The following is a 25000-nucleotide window of genomic DNA, read 5'->3' on the forward strand; positions in this document are numbered from 1 at the left end:
ATGAGAAGAAAAGTAAATCCACCATCTCTTCTGTAAGATAAATGAACAACCAAAATAGCAAAAAATAAATCAATAATTCAAATAATATATAAAATAAATCTACAAGACACAGAAACACCTCTGTTTTAGCCTTAATTAACTGTCTAATGACTGTTGGTATTAAACTGTTATTGTATTGTTTAGTTCTACACCTTCACACTAAATACCTGCAACCAGAAGGAAGGAGCTGAAACTCTTACAGGGCTTGCACACTGAATGCACCACACTGTGCCACTATGCATTTAGGAATTGTAAACAGAGATTTCTATCAGGGTATGCACACCGATGCTGCGAGTCAGTGGCTGTCCACAGCGTCCAGCTACGACTCAGGACACTGTTCAAATTTCTGCTGCACCACAGAGCGCCATCTGCATAGTTTCATATTCAACAGCATGCGAATGTGTGCGTTACTTCCAACTGTCATATGCACAGTGCACTGAGAAAGTGTGATATAAAGTTGTGTTTTTAAGGGTGCTTTCACACTAGCACTTTTGCTCCGCACCCGGGTTTGTTTGACATCAGAGTACGGTAATTTAGCTAGTGTAAACCAGTTTTGCCAGATGTAGCTGACTGATTCCAGCCCAAAAGCTGTCGAAAAACCGCTGAAAAAAAACAAAAAGCGCCGCCCAACAATCAGTAAACTATAATAACCTGTCTTGAGGCTGAGGACCGGGGGGTGATTGTCGTGTCGGGGAGGGAGATCACAAGCGTTTCTACACTGTTCTAAGCGTATGTATACAAACAACGGGGGTTATGGCATCTCTTTGGGAGATCAAAACAGGTTTATAAGGGCAGACCGGGGCTGGCGGGCACGCCGTTGCAAAACCGCCCAAATTTACACTATCTGCCTATGTCATTTTTTACCCACAAAAATAAATTCAAAACCGCCCAATTAGTGGGAAACCGCCCAGTCTGGCAACACTGGTGTGAACGTGTCTTCTGAACTCGGGTGCACACCCGTGAGTCTGCACGAGAGGTGGTTTGGGGTACGGTTCTCTCTGTTCCAGGTCACTTCTAGTATGAATGCAATCGTACCAAACAACAGAAGTAAACCGCCAAATATACATCAAACTATCGTTTTTATAACCTTTATTCGTGTGTGTGTGTGTGTGTGTGTGTGTGTGTGTGTGTGTGTGTGTGTGTGTGTGTGTGTGTGTGTGTGTGTGTGTGTGTGTGTGTCTGTGTATCATGTCCCTGCTGAAAAATCCAACTTAAACCAGCCTAGGCTGGTTGGCTGGTTTTAGCTGGTTGACCAGCCTCGTTTTAGAGGGGTTTTGGCCATTTCCTGGTTTAAGCTGGACATAGCTGGTTTTGGCTGGGCTACCAGCCTGTCTAGGCTGGTCAAGCTGGTTTTAGCTGGTCATTTTCCAGCCTGACCAGCTAAGACCAGGCTGGAAATGGCCAAAACCCCTCTAATACCAGGCTGGTCGAGCCTAGACTGGTTTAAGCTGTTTTTTTCAGTAGGGGCACTGTACCTTGGTGACAAGCGGGACTGAGTCAGGGCAAGCACAGCGATAATGTCTGCTTGTCTCCTCCAAAAACAGCTCCTGCAGACATCTCGCTACGTTCTGAACGTTTATAATATTTTGTAACAGATGGACGCCAGTCGCTTTCTTTATGCCCAAAACCAAAAGTAAAAGCAGAAAGACCACGATGCGTGTATGTCTTTCGATTTTGGTGCTTTGCTTTCGTGTCGGTCACCTAGCAACATCCGTACACAACACAGCAGCTCCATGACACAGGTGTACCGGGGCTCAGAAGGAATAACAGTGTGAACACAAACCAACCGAGAAGATAGCAAGGGGGACAATCGAACTTGGGTACGGTCCAGGCAATTAAATCAAGTGTGAAAGCACCATAAGTCAGTGTTTATGCAAGTTTCATTTTCAGTAAAGTGTAACATCACTTGTAAAACATGGTTAAGAAGGGCATGTTAGACTCAAGGAAATGACTGTAGCTGCCAACATGTGGTCAGAAAGAGAAGACAGAAAGACAGCAGTCTATGTAGAGAAGTGAACTGCAAATGCAACAGACACAAATTTCCAAATATTTTAATGTCTTCATCTGCGAATATGTTTCACCTGGTGTTATCATAATAAACTAAACCTCTTTTAGATATTTGTTTCTTCTGTGGATCACAGTTTTTAGATTCTGACAATAAGTCTAATGTTTAAAAATGTCCCATTTTAATGAAGTTATAAAGGTTTAGTGTAGTCTGTTGTGCTTTATCGACCTTTAGGGCATGGACGAAAAAAAGCGTTCACACTATATCCACAGAACGACATCTTACATGGTTAAAACACCATGACTGAGTAAACGACTGGCTAGGCTATTCTAATATCTATTCACAGATTATTTTAAAGAGAAGGAAAGAAGCTGAAAAGGTTACCGGTCATCTTCAGTGTCACAGCATTGCTTCGATGTGTTGCGTTTTTATTCATGCACCAGAAAGTGGCTCTTTCTGCATCTCTGAGTTCTGCAAAGATAACAGCCCTCTTCATCTTCTTATTAACATCGATTCCATCAAATTTGAATTCGCTCTCGCCACGAAAAGCAAAACACTTCCAGTTGTTGAGTTCTTCAGCATCGTCCACCTTCAGCACCAGGTTTCTTCCTTCTCCTTTGGTTATCACAGAGCCTCCTACAGACGGGGAGAGCTGAGCAAGAGCCTCCAGCGCTGAGAGACACAGAGATCATGAGAAACAGTGGGAGGAACAGACCATTGTGGAGTTACATATAGGATGGTGTTCATACCCAGTACAGTGAGGGTGACCGGATCACTCTTCTCTCCGTTCTGCTCACATTCATATTGCCCATTGTTGTGTGGTGTCACTGTGGTAAGAAGCATGACATAATTCTGATGGGGTTGTTCTATTCCATTAATAACCCATTTTGTTGGGTTTCTTCCTCCTTTACAGATGAGTGTGACGTCGTCTCCAACATACACCTGCGGGAATCTCGGCTGGAGAGACACTAAGAGAGGAAAAACACACATGTGAGAGAAACATCTCTAACAGCAGGTTGGCTGAGTTCTGTTGTGAAACATGAGTGATTGATTCATTTACAATTATTGAAAACTACACTCCACCACCCACTCCACCACTGCTGTCTTCTAGATATAATCTGTGTGATATAATAATCAGAGAAATATCCTTTCTGGAATTAGTTCTTGTTGGCATTTGTTTGTTTACTTATTTATGAAGTTACATTACATTAATCATTCGCTCTTTTGTTTACGCATTTCTAAATAATTAAGCATTAATTTGGAAGAACAGCATTTTAATGTGTTTATTAATGCATAAATATATGCCTAAATGATCTATCAATCAATCAATCAATTAAGCTGCTACAGCTTATATATCTGACTGTTTGTATTAAAGGACAAAATTGTATTACAAATAGATAAATATAAACATATTTATACTTTTTAATACAAGAATTCTTGCGCTGCGAAGTAAAATAAAAAATGTGTTTGGAAAGCATCATCAATGCACCGTGATGCACCGAGATATCGAATTGAACTGAATTAATGGCATGATAATCGTAACCGAACCGTGAACTCTGCACAATTCACCATTCAATGTATGAAATGAAGTGTGGGTTTATTTACCTACTGGTTTCTGTCCATTGTCTTCCTTTATGAGCACCAAAAACACTGAAACAAAAGAAGATGAATGAGGATGAAGAATTGCCGTTTTTATTTTGAAAAGCTGCATTATTATTGAACTGAGACAGCCGCCACACCCAGTCAGTTCTGGGAGAATAATCACATTAGGCTGAGTATGCATTTACTTATTTCTGTACTTATTTATTAAGGAAAAATTATTTATTTAAAACTTGCTCAAATTCACTGTAAGGACATCTTAAAATCACATTAAATATATGCAGTAAATAAATTGAAAAACTAAAAATGCTGTTTATTTTTTATTAATTGGTATTAATTGTTTTTACTGATTTTTTTTTATATTTCTGCTGATGCTGTGCATCATAAATGGAAAATAAATAAAAAACAAATAATGGGTGCCAGTTGTTGGAACCCAAATCATTGGGTTAAAAAATGTGGTTACACTTTACAATAAGGATGTATTAGTTAATATTAGTTAGCATTAGCATATTTGCATTTACTAATATGAAAAAAAAACAATAAACAATACATTTATTACAGTATTTGTTCATTTAAGTAACATTAATTAATGAAAATACAGTTGTTCACTGTTAGTTCATGCTCACAGTGTATTAACTAATGTTAACAAGCATGAATTTGCATGTTAATAACGCAGTAGTAAAAGTACATTAACTTATGAAACTTTAACGTGTAAAGTTTGACCAAAAAAGCTATTTAAATCTAAGTGAAAACCTTAACCCAATGTTGAGTTGATCCTTGTTTGATCCAGCATTGGATTACAACAACCCAACATTCTGTAGAGTGCACAACACATTTCAAAGTAGTTTTGTGTATATTTTTTCAAAATACCTTTGTAAAAATATATATTTGTATGTTGGTATAATGGGCTAAATATGGACCAAATCCGAAAGGGCAAAACAAAGACCACGTCGATATTTGGTCTATGTTTGGACCAAATCCGACGGGCAAAACAACGTCGATATTTGGTCTATGTTTGGACCAAATCCGCTGGGCAAAACAACCACGTCGATATTTGGTCTATGTTTGAACCAAATCCGACAGACAAAACAAAGACCACGTCGATATTTGGTCTATGTTTGGACCAAATCCGACGGACCAAATACAGACCAATTTTCGACGTCGATATTTGGGCTAAATTAAGTCTACGACGGGCCGACTTGATTTAGCCCAAAAAACTACGTCGAAATGACGTCTCATGCTGGGTGGGAAATCTGTGAAACAAAATGTTCACACTAATCAAAAATCTGAAACAAACGTCATGTTTCTGTGGCGATTACATTAAAATGCAGTGATTTCTGGAAGATATTTAACACACACCAATGCATTAACCAGATAAACTTCTGTTGCTACAAATGGCTTAGTTAAACTCCAAAACGGTAAACAACTAAAATAAATGTAAAAACATTTCATCACACAGAATCAGACCGCCAGATGATACTAAACTCTTGTGTTTTACCTGACAGTGTCAGCAGAGACTTCATGTCTGTCGGCGGATTTTGAGACGTGTTGTCCGTCTGCCCGTCTGCCAGAAAGAGAAAAAGGAAGTGAGTTTGTCAGTGTGTTTAGATTGAGCTTGTTTATTTTGACATGGTATGCTTTTCCCTCCTTCCATGGCACTTTGAGCAGCATCTGCCTCACTCTTTCTTCACACTGAGTCCCCAGGCTGCGTTTAACACCTCATTTCAGCTGTGTATTTGTTCCTGCATGAAGTGTTCAGGTTTTTCAATCTACAGAATGTGTGAATTTGTAGTCATGCAGATGGTTAGTGATCAAGAATGACTGGCAGCATGAAAAAAACATTACAGATTTATTCATTCATTCTCTTTTCGGCTTAGTCCCTGGGGTCGCCACAGCGGAATGAATCGCCAACTCAGCCAGCATTAGTTTTATGCAGCGGATGCCCTTCCCGCTGCAACCCATCACTGGGAAACGCATACACACTTATTCACACACAATTTAGCTTACCCAATTCACCTATACAACATGTCTTTAGATTGTGGGGGAAACCGGAGCACCCAGAGGAAACCCACGCGAACGCAGGGAGAACATACAAACTCCACACAGAAACGCCAACTGACCCAGCCGAGGCTCAAACCAGCGACCCCACTGCGTTGCCCCATAACAGATTTAACGCAGGCCTATTTATTATATAATGGGGGGAAAAACTCAATGTAGTCAAGCCCGAAATTATTCATAGTCCAGAGGTATGACTGTGTGTGTATGTAACCTAGGTTAGTAGTAAAAAGATAAAGTGTGACTGTGTTCATTTTTTGCAATAAAGCCATGGACCCGTTAAAGTACAAATGAAATCAAAACAAACCAGTGAGCGCAGCGCCCGAGCTAAAGCTGATAGCATATGAGCTAAAGCTACCTGACGTGTATGCAAATGACCTAACGAAATATCATCAGATGTAGTATCCGAGGATCGTTGTGAAGAATATCTGTATAAATGTTGAGTAAATGTGCAAATGAAGCGTGTATATATGTGATTTAAAGTTAAAAGTGTTGAGTTTTATTAATTAATGTTCCGTCTTGTGTTTTGCAAAGCTGGATTTTTGTGTGAGTTTAAGATTTAATCTGCGCTGGATTCACAATCCCGAGGTGAAGTTTATGTATGGCGAGCCACCATGGAACCGATTCACCTGCTAGACTGTCCTTTTTGGCTGGGAAAAGCAAGATTCGCGACCTTCCTGTTTTTTTTTTTCTTGTCCTTAAACCCCCAACGGGAAACACTAACTGCGGAACTGACCTCCTAAAAGAATCAACAGTTTTTGTTTTTTTTGGTTAATCGACTCTTGAACAGAAACTTTTGATAGTGAACTTTTGGTAGTGAAACGATTCTTTTGAACAGCACAACGATTCATTTGAACCACAGAGATTTGAACAGTATAACGACTCATTGAACAGAGTAACGAGTCAGTTACACGACTCAATTAAACAGTGTAACAATATATTTGATTTGAAAGAGTGAATACTGAATTCCAACCTGTATTTTGAGTTTAATTGACTTATTTATTATTTTTTTATTGATTACAATTAAAACAACAAAGCATTTTTATCAAAATATGTAGTTATTTATGTTCAAATGTACATAACAACCCTTCAATAAAACATTCAAGCCTCAAATGGACCCTAACAAAATTGTCTCATTTACAATTTCCTGATGTTAGGCTAATTGTTCAGATAAACCAGATAAAAAACGGGCCATTTATAGATATAAGTTCCATCGTGAGTCAAATATCTGCTATATAACACCTGTATTTATGTGCTGCTTATGTTTTAACCTTCACTCACTGAAATTGTGGTTGTAATAAAGTGACAATGAGTAAAAGAAGGTGATTTGTGGATGCAGAAGAGGTAATAGAAGATAACTGATGGAGGGTCTTATGGTGGGGCTGGGTAGTCTCTGCATCTCATATGGCACCAATGTTTTTGATTTAGTGGCGAATTTGTAGGATATTGTTTGATCTTATTCCTATATTTTAGTATGATTTGCTCATTCTCTGATGACAGTACATAATATTTGACTAGATATTCTTCAAGATAGTATTCAGCTTAAAGTGACATTTAAAGGCTTAACTGGGTTAATTAGGCAAGTTAGGGTAATTAGGCAAGTTATTGTATAACTGTGATTTGCTCTGGAGACAATCCAAAACAAATATTGCTTAATATTTCTTTCTTTCTTAATAGGGCTTTCTTCAGGAGGAAAATATTATAGGAAATATTGTAAAAAGTTTCTTGCTCTGTTAATCATCATTTGGGAATTAATAATAAAAAAGCTAATAATTTTTCTTCAGCATGGCACATTTCAGTATATTCGCTTTTGAAAGGGATGGTTTATACAAAAAAATGAACGATTTGCTATTATTTAATTCCCATCATATTATCTTAAACAGTCTTTTGTTTTAGAGGTGCTTTGGTAAATGCTATTTATCAGCCCCCAAATAAATAAATAAATTGCATACGATACTGACCTAATAAATGTGTTAACTAATGAATTCGGTAATGATGCAGGTAACTAATAATGACAAGGAGACAGTTTAACAGAGACATACTTTTGAAAATAAAATCTGTATATCTTTTTTTTTAAACAGTTATCCTGATTCAGTACACCAACAAATGTCTCAAAATAATATTGTTACTGTGTAAATTTACCCTTAAATTAGCTATTCTAAATTACACAATATGCAGAGGAGGAATGTTGTGTAATCACTGACTAAACTAAAATGACAGATCAGTGTGGGCCTCCAGTGACACATGCAGTGACATCTTGTGGTGAACAGTGAGTTTGATCACACCCCTTTAATGAAGAAAGACTGAACTACAGTTGCTTTGTAATAAACGTTTATTACTGCGTTTTGCATTCAACTACAAAACTGTGAACAATCTGATATACATCAACAATTCAACAATCACAAAATGCATTGCTTATCATAGTGAGGATAAAATGCTTCATAAAAACAAAATACTTACAATAATATACATAACACAGAATTAAGATTGGAAAAAACAGTGCAAATAATGATGTAAATGCGTGTAGCTGAGAAATACGTTTCATATATTTTAAAAAACAGTATAATAAGTAAAAACCTTTGGTTAATGAATATATTTAGCCAGTTTATGTGCAGTTAAGTGCCATACAAGCATAATCTGTACAATCAATAACATGATGCATATTCACAAATAGCTGATTGTGTAAATGTAACTGCTCAAAAGGGTGAAGCTGTGTGAAAAATGTGTCTGATGCTTGTTTATGCATGATGCTATGTACATTCAGATTTCAGTCTCGTTGTACGCAGAATGGATCTGAATTATGAAACCGAGAAAATGTGTCTGAATTGTGACCGTGTGTGTAAATATGCAAATAAAATGTTGTGTAGTAGGCTAGTTTGCTGTGTATTTATATTTATTTAAAATATAGACTTTTTATTTTATAATATTTCTTTGTTTATATTCACTTTATGTACTTAAGTTATTTGTATTACCAGAAAGGTAAGTGTGTTATTTTTTTTCTTGACTAACTTCGATGTGGATTGAGTTAAGTTATGACAAAATAACACAATTACCTCAGGAAAGCAAAATATTCTATATTAAATAATGTTTTTTTATGTTTTCTTTCAGGAATGGGTGTGGATTAAGTGGAAATGGATCTGAATGAGAGTTTTTGATTGTCTTATACACTTTCCACGATCAGCTCCTCTAGTTCAAATTATAGACACTCGAACTAATTTTCTCAGCATGGCTGTCCTTTGTGTATTTTTCATCAGATTTAACACAAACGAATACAAAATATTAGGCGAAATAATGAGTGTGTGGCTCTGAGCTTTCGTGACGCTTCTCGCTAAAGTTTAACGTGATGACGTTTACTTCAAGCGGGAACTTTTAAATGGACGTTTGACAGATGATGACCTGAAGCTGAAGCTTGCACTGTCAGTAACAGGTAAGAATAGCTTATATTTGTTTAAACTTCAATATATATCATAATTTTCTGTCACATACTAGCCTAATTATCTTGTTATTTTTTCCCGGTTGTTGGTGTTTTGTCCCTTAACGGATATTTTCCCTGAAATATGAGATTTTTCACAGCATGTTAAAATTACACGCATGTGTTTAACCATTGCTACTGAAGTAGTTAGTGATGATTTTCACCAGCTAATTGTGCTGCGAGTTGACTAGCTTATACTTCCTACAGTTAGCATTATGAAGAGCTAAAACTGCACGAGAAAGAACAGCTAACGTTATTATCAATAATTCCAGATAAATTATAAATATTATAAAGACAACAATAAGGTTTCTACTGTATACCACTTAAGAACTGAATCTGCACATCAATGCACAGCTAACTTTATTAATTAATAATTCAAAGTATCAGTAATATAAATTAAAGATCATTTGTAATAATAATAATAATTAACTATTAAGTATTTGGTTATCGCTGTGCAGCAATACATTAATTATTGTAATGTAAATGAATTTAAGAAAAACTGCAACTATTTTATAATTAAAAAGATTTATGGCTCAGTGGAGGTTTTTAAAAATATGTACTGTCATGAAAAAGGTACAGAAAAAGTGTTATAGAATTAACAATTTTAAAGTGTAATTTGGATTTTTTATACTGAAAAATGCTAAAATCTCAAAATTGTAAGGTGCTTAAAAAATTGTGCCCCTGCAGATTCTCACTTTTAAAAAGTATAAAAGAAATCTGCTTATTAAATACATTTGCACAATACATATGCTCAACAATATGCTCAATATACTTGCATCAAAGTTTTGACCTGTTTGCTATTTTTGACTTTTTTATTTGCTATTTTTAAATGTAATGTATTAATTCAAATATTAGTAGGCAATATGAAACCCACAACAATTTAAAATAAAGAAAGGCATGTGAATCAATTTAATTGTCAGAAGTGGATACCTCACTTTGACTTTTAAAGCTTACAGACTTTATGGACACAATAGGATGGATTGTTTTTGGAAAAATCTTTTGTTTTGTTTAATATAGTCCTTAACATCTGGGACTACATGAGGACAAGCAATCGGGAATGAGAGAATAAAAAAAAAATTCATAGAAGTGATCATATATTAACCTGCACTAGTTGTATAGCTATAGTACAGGCAAGGATTTATAAAGATCATCTATTTAATCATTTGCCTGTTGGTAAACATTAAATGAAGAGTTCACCCAAAAATATAAATTTACTCACCCTCAAGTGGTTCTAAACCTTTATGAGTTTCTTAATTCTGTTGAAGATATTGTGAAGAAAGCTGAAAACCTGTAACTATTGACTTGCATAGTAGGAAAAACAAATACAGGTTTGCAGCTTTCTTCAAAATATCTTTATTTGTGTATAACAGAAGAAACTCAAACAGGTTTGAAACAAGTTAAAGGTGAGTAAATGATGACAGAATTGTCATTTTTTGGTGAACTAGCCCTTTAATGTGGCAGTTTTCTTCCTGGTTCCCTCATTCTGTCTCTTTGCTAGACTCCTTTTTCTGTTTCTCAGCCTTCAGTTCTTCATATGGATTTTCCTCCTCTGTCAAGGCCTCTCCGGCTTTCTGAGAGAGCTGCTCACATCCTTTCCCTGATTCGCCTTCTGTTTTTTTGGAGGCATCTGAACTCAGTGTCTGGTAGACCTCGGCTTTGACGCTCTCAAGACCCTGATACCCTCCTTCACCCTGACTTTGACCTTCTCCAGATCCCAGTGTGTGGTAGACCTCGGCTTTGACGCTCTCGAGACCCTGATACCCACCTTCACCCTGACTTTGACCTTCTCCAGATCCCAGTGTGTGGTACACCGTCTCTTCCTTTGTCTTTTTCAGGGCCTCGTATCCCCCCTCAGCCTTGTCCTTGCTCTCACCCAGAGTGTGATAAACCGCAGTATCTTTGAGATGGATTTGCTCATAGTCTCCACCTGTTGTCCTGTCTTTATCTTTGGCTGCTTGAATGCTGCTTTCCCCCTGTCTTCTGCGCTTCATCGCAACCAACGCCACGATCAACAACCCAATGACCAACAGAAGTAGACCCAGGATGATGGGCAACGCATTTCCTGACCCAGATTGTCCTGTGAAAGTGACAAAAAAGAATGAATTTTTGTGGTAAAAGTTAAAATAGGAAGTTGTGTGGTTGTACAAGCCTGTACTGAGAACTGAAAGTGACTTTTGTGCAGTGCTTGTACAATCAACATGAATTTGCACCGTAGACAGAAGTGTATTTATATCAGTAGAAGGCATACTGAATGAGTGTCAGACATGTTGAGAAGCAATTCTGCCGTTGAACACAACAGAAAATAAAACAAACATACATTGTGTTAAAGCCATAGTTCACCCAAAAATGAGAGTTTCCTCAGTTTACTCATACTTAAGTGACTCAAAGGCTTTAGAACAAATGAAGATAGAGTAAATGATGACAGAGTTTTCATTTGAGTGAACTATCCCTTTAATGGCAGGGATATATATTCGTTAATCTAATATTTTTGAATGACATTATTTGTAATAAACACTAATTTAATTTTGGTTAGTTACCAGGGCAGTACTATTGAATTTCTAGAGCTGAAATAAAAATAAAAATCTGGATAGACTTTAAAAAAATAGAAGTGCTAAAAACACACCAAGTCAAAAAAATTAATTTCTAAAAACAGTGAACTAAAATGACATAGCTTATGAAGTATGGGTCATTTATATATGTATTATTACCTCCGTGGCTGTAAAGTTGGCTGAAACGGGAGAAACCTTTTCCACAGTTCATCCGGCAGCAGTACAGTCCTTCACTAGCCTTTATGGTTTTCCTGTATTCAGGCAGTCTGCTGCGGCTGTACATGTCATTAGATGGTGTGTAATACCAGTAGTAGGACGTGCAGTTATCGGAACATTTAGGACAGAAACACTCAAGGGTGTCCCCAGATGCTGAAATATTTGCAGCAGGAGGTCCATCTGCACCAGACACAAAAACAACACCCCAAACACTCAGATTTACTATGCAAACTGAATAAGCATTTCAGAAATGGATGATTTTTATTGCGGTTACAATCAGATGTTTTTGTGAAAGTTTATAGTTTCTGTTGAGCAATCTCTTTATAGGATACATTTATATAGGCTGTACACACTGAAGATTTAAATGAGTGAACCACCTACAATTTCCTGCATTTTGAGTTCTCTGTTTAGTCCTATTTGACGTCATATTTAACAGGAGTAAAAAAGCAGATTATGCATATTTTGAGTCAAATCAATTCTGAAGCTCAGTATCCTCCCAGTTACTGGTGTTAATCTGGCAACTGGTGAAAAATTCTACAATTATCTGAAAAGCTATTTAACTCTCAGCTGAACTTTTCCTGTTTTCTCTGACTTTGCAAGCTGTGAGCTGTTTGAGAGAAAGTGAGCAGTGTGAGAGACCAACATCAGGCACACCTCAGGTAATCTTTCATAGCTGTTCTCTAATTTTGCTCTGTGTTTTTCTCCAAATAAAGAGAATTTGTCATTTAATTATTTTGGTAAACAAAGTTCAGCAAGTTGGATATAGCATTATTAAAATTCCTTTAAATTTTGTTCTGATAATGTGAAAAATATATTTATTTAATATTTATATTTATTTTAAAATGTAATAAATTATTTATTTATTTGATTTTGATCTGCACTGTATAAATGTAAATGTAAAAAAAATACCTATAACTTTGATGTACTGGGCGTCAGAATCTCCCTCCTTTTTTGCAGCTGCTGAATCGATGTGACTGTACCTGTAGGTGGCGTGGCAGTAGTACATGCCGGTATCTTCTTGTTTGGCAATAATGGTGTATGTATCTGCATTGATGCTGTCGATTTTTGTTTGATTCCTATAGAAAGTTACCTTTTCCACTTTCTCTGCACCCCAGGCCAAACACCTGAGAGCCACAGAATCCCCCAGCAGCGCTGGAGCGGCCGGAGGCTCCAACATCACCAGTTTATCTGAGACACACAGATGAATACACAGGTCAGAGAACACACAACCAACATGTACCAATATCTCAGATCTAATCAATCAATGTTAGATGCATTTTAATGAATTAGCTTGAAAACACTTACAGAGTACTTTTAGGTCACCCGCTTATTAACCTAATATCTAATCAGACAATCGTGTGGGTGTAACTTTTTACATTTTACATTTGTGCATGTAGGTCAATAATGACATTCAGGGTGTGACCCTGGACCACAAAATGCACAGGTTATGTTAGACAGGTATATTTATGGCTATAGTCAATTTCATATGGGTCAAAATGAGTGATTTTTATTTTATGCAAATAATAAATAAAAAATCTAAATTTTCATTACTAATTTGCATTGCTAAAAGCTTAATATGGACAACTTTAAAGAGGATTTTCTGAGTATTTAGATTTTTTGAACCCTCAGATTTTCAAACAGTTGTATCTCGACTAAATATTGTCCCATACTAACTAGGGATGTGCACAATTAATCGATTCATTGAACGCATCAGTGACGATCGAGCATAAAAACAATGATCAATTTGCTCTAAAATTAAATTCCTTTCATTTTCTCTGATTGGTTATGCTGGTATTTGGGCGGTAGTTTGATATTTGATTGGTTATGGCTGCAGGGAGTTGCGGTCTAGGGACGAGACCTGAGCGCAGATCAAGTAAAGGGGGTGACACACCAGAAGCGCCACGGCCCATGCATCGTCATGCATTTCAGAATTTTAAACGTAGGTTTCCATCAGGGTACACAGCGGTGCCCAGCCCAGACTCAGGACACTGTTCATATTTCTGCTGCGCCACAGAGCGCCATCTGAATAGTTTCATTTGAAATACCATGCGAATATGCGCGTCTGGTGTGTGATACTATCAACTGTCATGTGCGCGCTGTGTCTCGACACTCTTTTCTGCGAGGACTACGGCATTAGTGATGTTTCACCGGATGACACCAAAATCGAAAGCTACTTCAGGGAGCCATGCATCTCCCTAAACCCGGATGCTTTTTGTGTGATGCAAAGTAAATGAGTCTCGATTTGCAAGGCTAAGCATCTTTGCCCAGTGGTACCTGGCTATTCCTGCAACTTCTGTGCCTGCTGAGTGCGTTTATATCACCACCGGTGTAATTGTAAATAAACTTCGCACTCTGCTTTCATCGGAGCATGTTAACAGACTGATCATTTTGAACAAAAATATGTAGTCCTTCCTTATGTCAAGTTTTATTAGCCATGCATGGTAAATTATTCAGACTGTTTTTGCAAAGCAGACATACTTCCGTCAGAAAATCAACAGTGCCACCAATCCTCGCTTACTTTTTAAAACATTTTCCTCCCTCCTCTATCCTCCTCCTCCACCCGCATCCTCCACACTCACTACTGATGACTTTGCTACATTCTTTTGCACCAAAACTGCAAAAATCAGTGCTCAATTTGCTGCACCTACAACAAACACGCAAGATACACCACCAACACCACACACACTGACCTCTTTTCCCAGCTCTCTGAGTCTGAGGTGTCCAATCTCGTGCTATCTAGCCATGCAACCACCTGTCCGCTTGATCCCATTCCCTCTCATCTCTTGCAAGCCATTTCTCCTGCAGTCATACCAACACTGACTCACATAATTAACACATCTCTTGACTCTGGTCTATTCCCTACTTCATTTAAGCAGGCTAGAGTAACCCCACTGCTAAAGAAACCCAACCTGGATCAAACGCTACTTGAAAACTACCGACCGGTATCCCTGCTTCCATTCATGGCCAAGATTCTGGAGAAAGTAGTACTCAATCAAGTCCAGGACTTTCTTACTCAAAACAACCTCATGGACAACAAGCAATCTGGCTTTAAGAAAGGCCACTCAACTGAGACTGCCCTGCTCTCGGTCGTGGAGGATCTCAGTCTGGCTAAAGCAGACTCTAAATCATCTGTCCTCATCTTGCTGGATTTATCAGCTACTTTTGACACTGTAAACCACCAGATCCTGCTATCTACGCTTGAGTCACTGGGCGTTGCAGGCACTGTTATTTAATGGTTCAGATCTTACCTCTCTGACAGGTCATTCAGGGTGTCTTGGAAGGGAGAGGTGTCCAACCTACAGCATCTAAACACTGGGGTACCTCAGGGCTCTGTTCTTGGGCCACTTCTCTTCTCTATCTACACGGCATCTTTAGGAACAGTCATCCAGAAACATGGATTTTCCTACCACTGCTATGCTGATGATACCCAGCTATACCTCTCTTTTCACCCTGATGATCCCTTGGTTCCAGCTCGCATCTCAGCCTGCCTGTCAGACATTTCACACTGGATAAAAGATCATCATCTTCAGCTTAACCTCGCGAAAACGGAAATGCTTGAAGTTTCTGCCAACCCAACTTTACACCATAACTTTTCAATCCAGATGGATGGGGCAACCATTACTGCATCCAAAATGGTAAAAAGCCTTGGAGTAACGATTGATGACCAACTGAACTTCTCTGACCACATTTCTAGAACTGCTCGATCTTGCAGATTCGCACTCTATAACATCAGAAAGGTCCGACCCTTCCTATCTGAACATGCAGCTCAACTCATTGTTCAAGCTCTTGTTCTCTCCATACTGGATTATTGCAACTCTCTACTAGCCAGGCTTCCAGCGAACTCTATCAAACCTCTTCAGCTGCTTCAGAACGGAGCAGCATGAGTGGTCTTTGATGAACCCAAAAGAGCACATGTCACTCCGCTACTCACCCGTTTGCACTGGCTGCCAGTTGCTGCTCGCATCAAATTCAAAGCTCTGATGTTTGCTTACAAAGCGACCTCTAGCTGTGCTCCTTCTTATCTGCTCTCACTTCTGGAGATTTATGTGCCCTCCAGAAACTTGCGTTCTGTGAATGAACGTCGCCTCGTGGCTCCATCCCTAAAAGGAAAGAAATCACTTTCCCGAACTCTCGCATTCAATCTGCCCAGTTGGTGGAATAAACTCCCTTACTGCATCAGAACGGCAGAGTCACTTGTTGTCTTCAAGAAACGACTAAAAACTCAACTATTTAGTCTCCACTTTCCTTCCTAATCTGTAACTGCCTCTCTGGCTATAACACTAACTGTACTCTCTCAAAAAAAACAAAAATAACATTACTAATGTTTTGCTTCTTAGACTTTACACACCTGAAACTTGTCTATAGCACTTATTTACTGTTGCTCTTATAGTTGTGTAAATTGCTTCCTTGTCCTCATTTGTAAGTTGCTTTGTATAAAAGCGTCTGCTAAATGTAAATGTAAATGTAAAATCACCAATTATGACTGTTTTTGTGGTCCAGGATAACAAATGTGCAGGTGCAGAGGCTGTGGATTAAAGATAATGATGTTGTAAATAAAATAGAAATTATTGCACTGACTGAAAACTTTGTTTCATAAGACATCAATGTATCATCAGTAGATATGGCTAGGGGCAGACGGAATCTACAGACATTTTTTGCTATTTCTGCTGAGAATTTTGGTAAAAATCTGCAGATTTCTGCTGAATTATTTTGGGATTATCATAACTAAAACCTTAATATGTGAAATAAAAAATAATATCTTTTTAACTTTTATTTAATGTTTAAAATGCAAATCCAATTAGATCCACTTTTTTTGGTAAACAAAGCAAGTCTCTCATATAATATCTCTACTAAAAGACAGAAAATATTACTGTACAAACTGCATTGTACATAAATCAGATGAACATTTTCATATTTGTCAGTATTATTACTGTAATTAATTTAATAACTGAATAAATATAGATTTACACACATTTACTCAAGGAAATAAACAGAATTAATGATGGGCTTAAAATCTGTGGAATTCTGCTCGCACAGATTCCGTGTGGGCCTAGATATTGCTATTAATTTTATGTCTATGTTTTTTTTACTGTCAAAGGCATAATGGCCATTGAGTTGCATTATTTAAATCACCACAGTTTGAGCTTAACATTTTATGTGAGCGCAACATTTTATAGTCGCCTTGTCTGGATGAAAGATCTTCAACTTTCACACGCAGCGCAGCTCATGAGCTTCTGTTTAAAATATAAAGTTGGCATTATTTATTCATTCATTCATTTTCTTTTCGGCTTAGTCCCTTATTAATCCGGGGTTGTCACAGTGGAATGAACCGCCAACTTATCCAGCACATGTTTTACCCAGAGGATGCCATTCCAGCTGCAACCCATCTCTGGGAAACATCCATACACACTCATACACTACTGACAATGTAGCCTAGCCAATTCACCTGTACCACATGTCTTAGGACTGTGGGGGAAACCGGAGCAAACCCACGCAAACGCCACACAGAAATGCCAACTAACCCAGCCGAGGCTCGAACCAGCGGCCTTCTTGCTGTGAGGCAACAGCACTAACTACTGCGCCACTGCTTCGCGGCATTATTTATCATTATAATATTTATACCATTATATCATATACCATATGGCATTATATACCATTATAAGTGCTTATCATAACATACTGTTTTCCTATTTGTAAATGGTCCGTTATTGTCTGTATTATATCACATTCATATTATTGCATCACGTGGACATCGTGCTGCACTGTGCTTTTTTAAAAATCTATTCTTAAGTGCAACATCTTGCTTTTTTAGAAGCAAAGACACGTTTGGTGTAAATGAGCCCTTAGGGTGAATAAATTAACAACAGATTTTAATTTTTTGGTGAACAGTACATTTAAATCTGTGAGATTGTGAGATATTAAGTAGTCAGTGTGTATTTAACAAGTTTCAATTTCAGTAAAGTGTAACATCACCTGTTCAACAAAGTTAAGAAAAGCATGTTAGACTTGTAAGGAAACGACTGTTTCGGACAACATGTGATCAGAAAGAGTTTTCTAAAAACGACAGCAGTCTATAGAGAAGTGCAAATGGTACAAATGTAACAGACACGCATTTTCAAATGTTATTGTATTGTCTTTCTCTGTGAATGTGTTTCACCTGGTATTATAATGATAATCTAAACCGCTTTTAGACATTTGTTCATCTGTGGATCACAAACTGAAGATTTTGACAATATGTCAGAAAATGTCCAATTTTAATAAAGTTAAAAATGTTTAGTGTAGTCTTTTGGATCTTATCAACTTTTTTAGTCTTCTCACTATATCCACAGAACAATGTGTTACAAGGTTAAAATGATACAATGAATGACACCATTGTAATATCTATTCACAGGTTATTTAAAATACGAAGGAAGAGGCTGAAGGAGTCACCTGTCATCTTCAGTGTCACAGCATTGCTTCGATGTGTTGCGTTTTTATTCATGCACCAGAAAGTGGCTCTTTCTGCATCTCTGAGTTCTGCAAAGATAACAGCCCTCTTCATCTTCTTATCAACATCAATTCCATTAAATCTGAATCCGCTCTCGCCACGAAAAGCAAAACACTTCCAGTTGTTGAGTTCTTCAGCATCGTCCACCTGCAGCACCAGGTTTTTTCCTTCTCCTTTGGTTATCACAGAGCCTCCTACAGACGGGGAGAGCTGAGCAAGAGCCTCCAGCGCTGAGAGACACAGAGATCATGAGAAACAGCAGGAGGAACAGACCATTGTGGATTTACATATAGGATGGTGTTCATACCCAGTACAGTGAGGGTGACCGGATCACTCTTCTCTCCGTTCTGCTCACATTCATATTGCCCACTGTTGTGTGGTGTCACTGTGGTAAGAAGCATGACATAACTGTTGTGGGATAGTTCAGTTCCATCTTTAATCCATTTTGTTGGGTTTCTTCCTCCTTTACAGATGAGTGTGACGTCGTCTCCAACATACACCTGCGGGAATCTCGGCAGGAGAGACACTGAGAGAAGAAAAACACACATGTGAGAGAAACATCTCTAACAGCAGGTTGGCTGAGTTCTGTTGTGAAACATGAGTGATTGATTCATTTACAATTATTGAAAACTACATTCCATCACCCACTCCACCACTGCTGTCTTATAAATATAATATAATAATCAAAGAGTTATAAAACATTATTTGTGGTGTATTTTGAGCTGAAACTTTACACTCTAGAGCAGTGGTTCTCAATTTCGGTCCTCGGGCACCCCCCATTGCACATTTTGTATGTCTCTCTTATTTGACACACAAGGATCAGTTCATGGATCTCTCTGTTAACGAGCTGATGATCTGAATCAGGTGTGTTAAATAAGGAAGACATGCAAAATGGGGCAAGGACCGGAATTGACAACCACTGCACTAGAGTCATCAGAGACCTATTTTACACCTTGTAAAAGAGGCATAATAGGTCCTTTTTAATGTTTCTCAGAAGAATTGATGGTGTCGGATGCTTGTTTATTGTTCTGTAGGAGTCACAAAAAACCACCACATGATCTTCTCTGGACCAGGAGGAGGCTCCTTATGAATGAGGTACTTCATACACACTGACATTTTATACAGACGGTCTGCAGATCTGCGCTGGGTTTTGCCTATGATGTGCGTTTAATAGTTTTGTTTTGACATTGAATGTTTTGAACTGATCATCTTCAGAAACTGAACTTCACCGCATGCCCTGTGTCGATGGTTTTGGTCATATGTGCATTCTGAAGATGAAGCGTGTGAATAGAACTCTGTACAATTCACCATTTAATGTATAAAATGAAACGTTGGTTTATTTACCTACTGGTTTCTCTCCATTGCCTTCCTTTATGAGCACCAAAAACACTGAAACAAAAAGATGAATAAGTTTATTTTCTGGATGAAGAATTGCCGTCTTTATTTTTTAAAGCTGCATTGTCATTGAACTGAGACACCTGCCACACCCAGGCAGTTCTGGGAGAATAATCACATTAAGCTGTGTATGAATTTACTTATATAATAATGCGTAATGATTTATTTCAAACTTACTCAATTGAACTGTAAGAACACCTTAAAAATCTGTGTAATCATATGCATAATTATACACATAATTATAATTATTTTTCGAATTATAATTAAACTCAAAAAGTAAAAATAGTTAGTTTTTATTTATTGGTATTCCATGATTTTTGTGACTTATCAAATATTTAGATTTCTTAACAATTCAGATTACATCAATTCAGATTATATCAATATCAGATTTATGTTGATACTGTGCATCATAAATATAATAATAATAATAATAATAATAATAATAATAATAATAATAATAATGGGTACCCAAAATGTGGTAACACTTTACAGTAAGGTTGTATTAGTTAATGCATTTACTAAGATGAAAAAACAATGAACAATACAATTGTTGTACAATATTAGTTCATGCTAGTTTACTAATGTCAACTAGCATGAATTTGGATTAGTGAATGTTGAACTATGATTAATAAATGCTGTACAAGTATTGTTCATAATTGGTTCATGTTAATAAATACATGAACTAATGAAAGCTTATTGTAAAGTGCGATCAAAAGGTTATTTAAATCTAACTTAAAAAATTAACTCAGGCCTAAACAACCCAACATTCTGTAGAGTGCACAACAGCTATTTCAAAGTAATTTGTGCAGATATTTCATAGTACCTTCGTAAAAATAGTTATATGTTCATTTGTATAATGTAAATCTGTGAAACAAAATGTTCACACCAATCAGAAATCTGCAACAAAATTCATGTTTCTGTGATGATTACAATAAAATGCAGTGATTTCTGGAAGATATTCAACACACACCAATTTATTAACCACATAAAGTTTATGCAAATGGGTTGGTTAAACTCCAAAACGGTAAACAACTAAATTAAATTTAAGCAACTAAAAAAACCATTTCCTCACACAGAATCAGACCGCCAGATGATACTAAACTTTTGTGTTTTACCTGACAGTGTCAGCAGAGACTTCATGTCTGTCGACGGATTTGCCTCGCGTTGTCCGTCTGTCAGAAAGAGAAAAATGACTCTGATGGAAAGACGGATGAGTCAGATGTTGAAGTTTGGGGAAGTAGAGATAGAGGGTTTATCAGTGTTACTGCATTCAGACTGCATGTTTGAGTGAGTTTCTCACTATGTATGTTTAGATTGATCTTGTTTATTCTGACAGGGTTGTTTTTTTTTTCTCTCATGGCACTTTGAGCAGCATCTGCCGCACCCCTTTGGTCACACTGAGTCAGCAGGCTGCGTTTAACAGCTCATTTTAGCTGTATATTTGTGTTTCTGCATTCGTCTTTAGTTGTTATTAAGTTTTTTTTATATACACGATGTGTGAATTCATAGTTAGGCAGATGGTTAGTGATCAAAAACGTGAAAAAAGCATGACAGATTTAATCTATTTATTATATATTTTTAAAAAATACAGTGTATATAATAAGAAATTATTTTACTATGAAGTTTATTAGCACTAAAACCACCTCAGGGTAAATTTAACCCATTGTTTTATATATATATATATATATATATATATATATATATATATATATATATATATATATATATATATATATATATATATATATAACTTATAGTCTACCGTTCTGAAAGTGATTAATGCATAAAAAATCCTTGAACTAAAACAACAGGACAAAAATATAGATGATAAGTAGACATACAAATCTAAAAACAATTTGTCATTGGGTGAAACTCATTAAATATAATAAATACTGTTTTAAACATTATCAAATTAAAATTGATTAAATTGATTAAATACAGATATTATTCAGCATTTATTGCATTGTTTTTGTTAAAACAAGTTCATGTTAAATGCAAATAAGTCGTGAAAAATGAGTTATAGAGAAGTACAGTTATTCCAGACTTTTCTCAATTTATATTTTTTAAAACGACATGTATAATATGAGAAATGCTGTCAAAACAAAATGCACAGACATAAATTGAGTCTATTATTTCAGTTAACTGATAAAATTATCTTTAGTCATTTTTTAAAAATATAATTTTAGTGTAGTGTATATCTTCTTAAATAGCACGAAAATATAAGTTTTGTTCAAGAAAGGTCAAATTTGTTATTCTAGAAGACGGCATAAAATATTGTTAACCTGAAATGACCTTCTGCTTAGCCTGTTGCTCTGTTTATTTTGCAGTGTTAACAGAGAACTTGCACTCTCCTGCTGAAGTCTCGATTAATAAAAACTGCATGTTATTTTAGTGCAAAGTCTGGAAGCTCAGCATTTTTTGCAGTTCCTTAATGTGCAGTATTGGATAAAAGCTAATAATTGTTTTAAAATGGGTCATCCAGAAGCATGTGGACTGGTTATAAAGACATTTTAGTTGATGTCTTTTAGTTGAGTTGATTTTTTTTTTGTAGTTCCTCATTCTTTGCTCTTTTTAAGCAAGAGGAGCTTGCTTTACAGTACCATGTGTGTGCATATTTTGTGTGTCTGCGTGTTTTGTGTGTACGTGCCCATGTGTGTGTTACTTTCCTGTGCAGTTCCCAGAATACCCATTGATGGTGTTATTTATGAACAGAAGCATGCTTAGTCAGCAGTTTCATATATCTTTATTTTAGATCGAATAGAGTTTGCATTACACAAATGTAGCATAGTCATTTTTCCTGTTATTCAATTCAAGTTTATTTGTATAGCACTTTTTACAATGATAATTGTTTCAAAGCAGATTTACAACAGGTGCACATTATTATATAACAATCAAATTAAGTTAAAGTTACAGTTACATAAAAGTTAGCATATATATATACATAGTTACCTACGGTTATAGCTTATAGGTGATGTCTAGTGTACATGCTTAATGAAGTATATTAAGTGTGTGTGTTGTCCTCGCAGTCATTGATTATATTATACAGGTCATGTTATAGTCCTATTATACAGGTTGTTTCTTAAATAATTGTAGTAATTATAATGTGGTTGTCTTTATATTTACATTTATGTTTTAATTGACAATTTTATTTGTAAATGACTTACAATAGAGGATCAATTATCTGTTCACAATTATCTGATTAATTTATCTGTTCACGTAATATAGCAAATTAATGCACATTCCTGGAATAAAGAACTAACAAACAACAACAACAACCTCTAATCATATCCTGACTGCATAAACTAGTGGGTCTAACCAAAATAAACTAGCAAAATTAACAAGGATTTAACAATGAATAAATAATAATTACAATGGCTCAGTTTTTTTTAAAGATTAAGTAAGCAGTATTGTAAAATAAAAATAAAATATTGATTTATGTGCATTTCTGTGTTTTATTTTAAATATATTTTATTCTATTTTAATTAATTTTACTTTAAGAACTGAAAGTAATTGGAGAGCGAATCTCATTTCAAACTTTATGTACATTTGACATTTCTTTTTATAGCTTATCGGCCCTGGACAAAGACGTTATGAATGACTAATATCTAATGACTGAGAAAAACAGTAAACACCAGACTGATGGTCAGTGTCTTTTGACATGTTGGGGATTTTGAGGTTATTTGTAAAAGAAGAAGTCATTCCGATAGTTTCTATTTGAATATGAAACAGTCCTTATCTTGCTTCAGGTATAGATAGAGAAACTAAAAACTAAGGGCTTGGTTCTTACTGACCAGTAGGTTTACTTAATGCTCTTTCCTATATCAACAACACTAGTGTCAAAAGTATTCACATTCATTAAACGGGTAGAAGTATAGATACTAGAGTTTAAAAAGTATCAACCCAAGAATTTTACTCAAGTAAAAGTGTAAAAGTACTGGTTTGAAAACTACTTAAAGGATAATGACACCCTTGAGTACTTGAGATTTTAACAGGTTTGTGTGTGTTGAACATCAATTAAAACAACATTTGCACCTGTTTGCATTAATTGTGGATAAACCTGGATAATTTTGAGCTTTTGTTTTTAATTTCATCTTTTGGGTTGTAAATCATTTTTGAGGTGGAATCAAAATCAGTGATGTAGCGCTATCTGCTTGTCCAGTGATGACGCGTCGGTTTTTCATTATTATTCATAGAGTTTTCTTATCCTATGCAGTGTTTCCTCCAGGATTTTTTCCAGCTGTGGCGGCAGGCCTTTTTTACACAGATCTACCAACTACCTGTGGCGTTATTTCAATGACAAATGTCGTGAGCGCAGTATTACAAGTCGAGATCGCATTTGTAATAGCCTACGAGCATGTGAATCTCTTTGCTTGCGCGCCAATTGCCTCTGCTTGTGCACAAAAGTTCTTGCACGGCCCCTCAAATATACGCTGCTCAAGTGAAGATCAGTGTTGCCAACTTAGAGACTTTTCAAACCCCCCTCTAGCAACAAATTTTCAAAAACACGACTAGCGACAAATCTAGCGACTTTTAGCCTGTCAATAGCCTGTATTTTTATAGACTGCCTTTTGTCCATACTGTACTGTCCCTACTCTTCTCAAGGAGCTGCAGGTGATGCCGCCGGCCCCTCCCCTGCCTCAGAGCACTGACAGGTGACCCAGTCCTCATACAGCAGCATCTCCCACCTGCAGCCCGAGAGCAGATCACCTCTCTGCGTACCGACGGCAAATGATTTAGCACCAGCTGTGTTAAGGTATTTCCCTTGAACAGTTAACCAATCTGCTTCTTTTTTAACACTTTAACTTGACCGTTTATTCTTTTCTTGTTCACAATCACAGATATTTTAAGTGCGTTTCAGAACTTGTCTGAGATTACTTCAAATTCACTACACACCTATAATGACATACTGTATTCAAACACCAATAAATTGAGTTAAATTGACATGCTTACATAAAGCGTAGTGCAAATATAAATACCCTTTTATTGACCAGGCTGTTGAAAAGAAATGGTAGAACGTGAGGATGTCAGTAATATGCAAATTAACGTATGACATAATCTAGTGACTTTTCGGGCAGAGCTTAGCGCTTTTTCATTAAAAATAGTTGGCAACAGTGGCGCAGATCAAATAAACACTGCTGGAGTGCGATTTAGTGCGTTTATGTAACAAGTATGTCTCCAACATT

General features: G+C 36.6%; 2 protein-coding genes across 3 annotated transcripts in view; both read right to left on the minus strand.

Moving 5' to 3' along the window:
• The window catches only part of zgc:154125 (uncharacterized protein LOC768188 homolog), a 13706-nt gene extending 7276 nt beyond the window's left edge, over positions 1-6430 (minus strand). Inside the window, exons 1-5 of one of the 2 annotated variants that reach the window (XM_056451109.1) lie at positions 6006-6103; positions 5142-5207; positions 3650-3694; positions 2794-3012; positions 2429-2716 (exon numbers count right to left, since the gene is read on the minus strand). In XM_056451109.1, coding sequence (XP_056307084.1) covers positions 2429-2716; positions 2794-3012; positions 3650-3694; positions 5142-5166 — 577 coding nt within the window. In that variant the 5' untranslated portion in view covers positions 5167-5207; positions 6006-6103. Of the gene's footprint in view, positions 1-2428; positions 2717-2793; positions 3013-3649; positions 3695-5141; positions 5208-6005; positions 6104-6327 lie in introns of those variants that run through there. The other variant, XM_056451108.1, reaches the window with a different exon arrangement.
• Positions 6431-9720: 3290 nt separating this feature from the next.
• On the minus strand, positions 9721-21099 carry LOC130218492 (uncharacterized). The gene is made up of 7 exons (XM_056450693.1): positions 20933-21099; positions 19767-19811; positions 18730-18948; positions 18365-18652; positions 12845-13123; positions 11879-12115; positions 9721-11247 (listed from the first exon to the last, which is right to left on the minus strand). The coding sequence occupies exons 1-7, from the start codon at positions 20955-20957 to the stop codon at positions 10649-10651; spliced, it is 1692 nt and encodes a 563-aa protein (XP_056306668.1). The 5' UTR covers positions 20958-21099; the 3' UTR covers positions 9721-10648.
• Between the last annotated feature and the right edge of the window lie 3901 nt (positions 21100-25000).

Source organism: Danio aesculapii, chromosome 24, assembly GCF_903798145.1.
Source record: "Danio aesculapii chromosome 24, fDanAes4.1, whole genome shotgun sequence".
Lineage (NCBI taxonomy): Eukaryota > Metazoa > Chordata > Actinopteri > Cypriniformes > Danionidae > Danio > Danio aesculapii.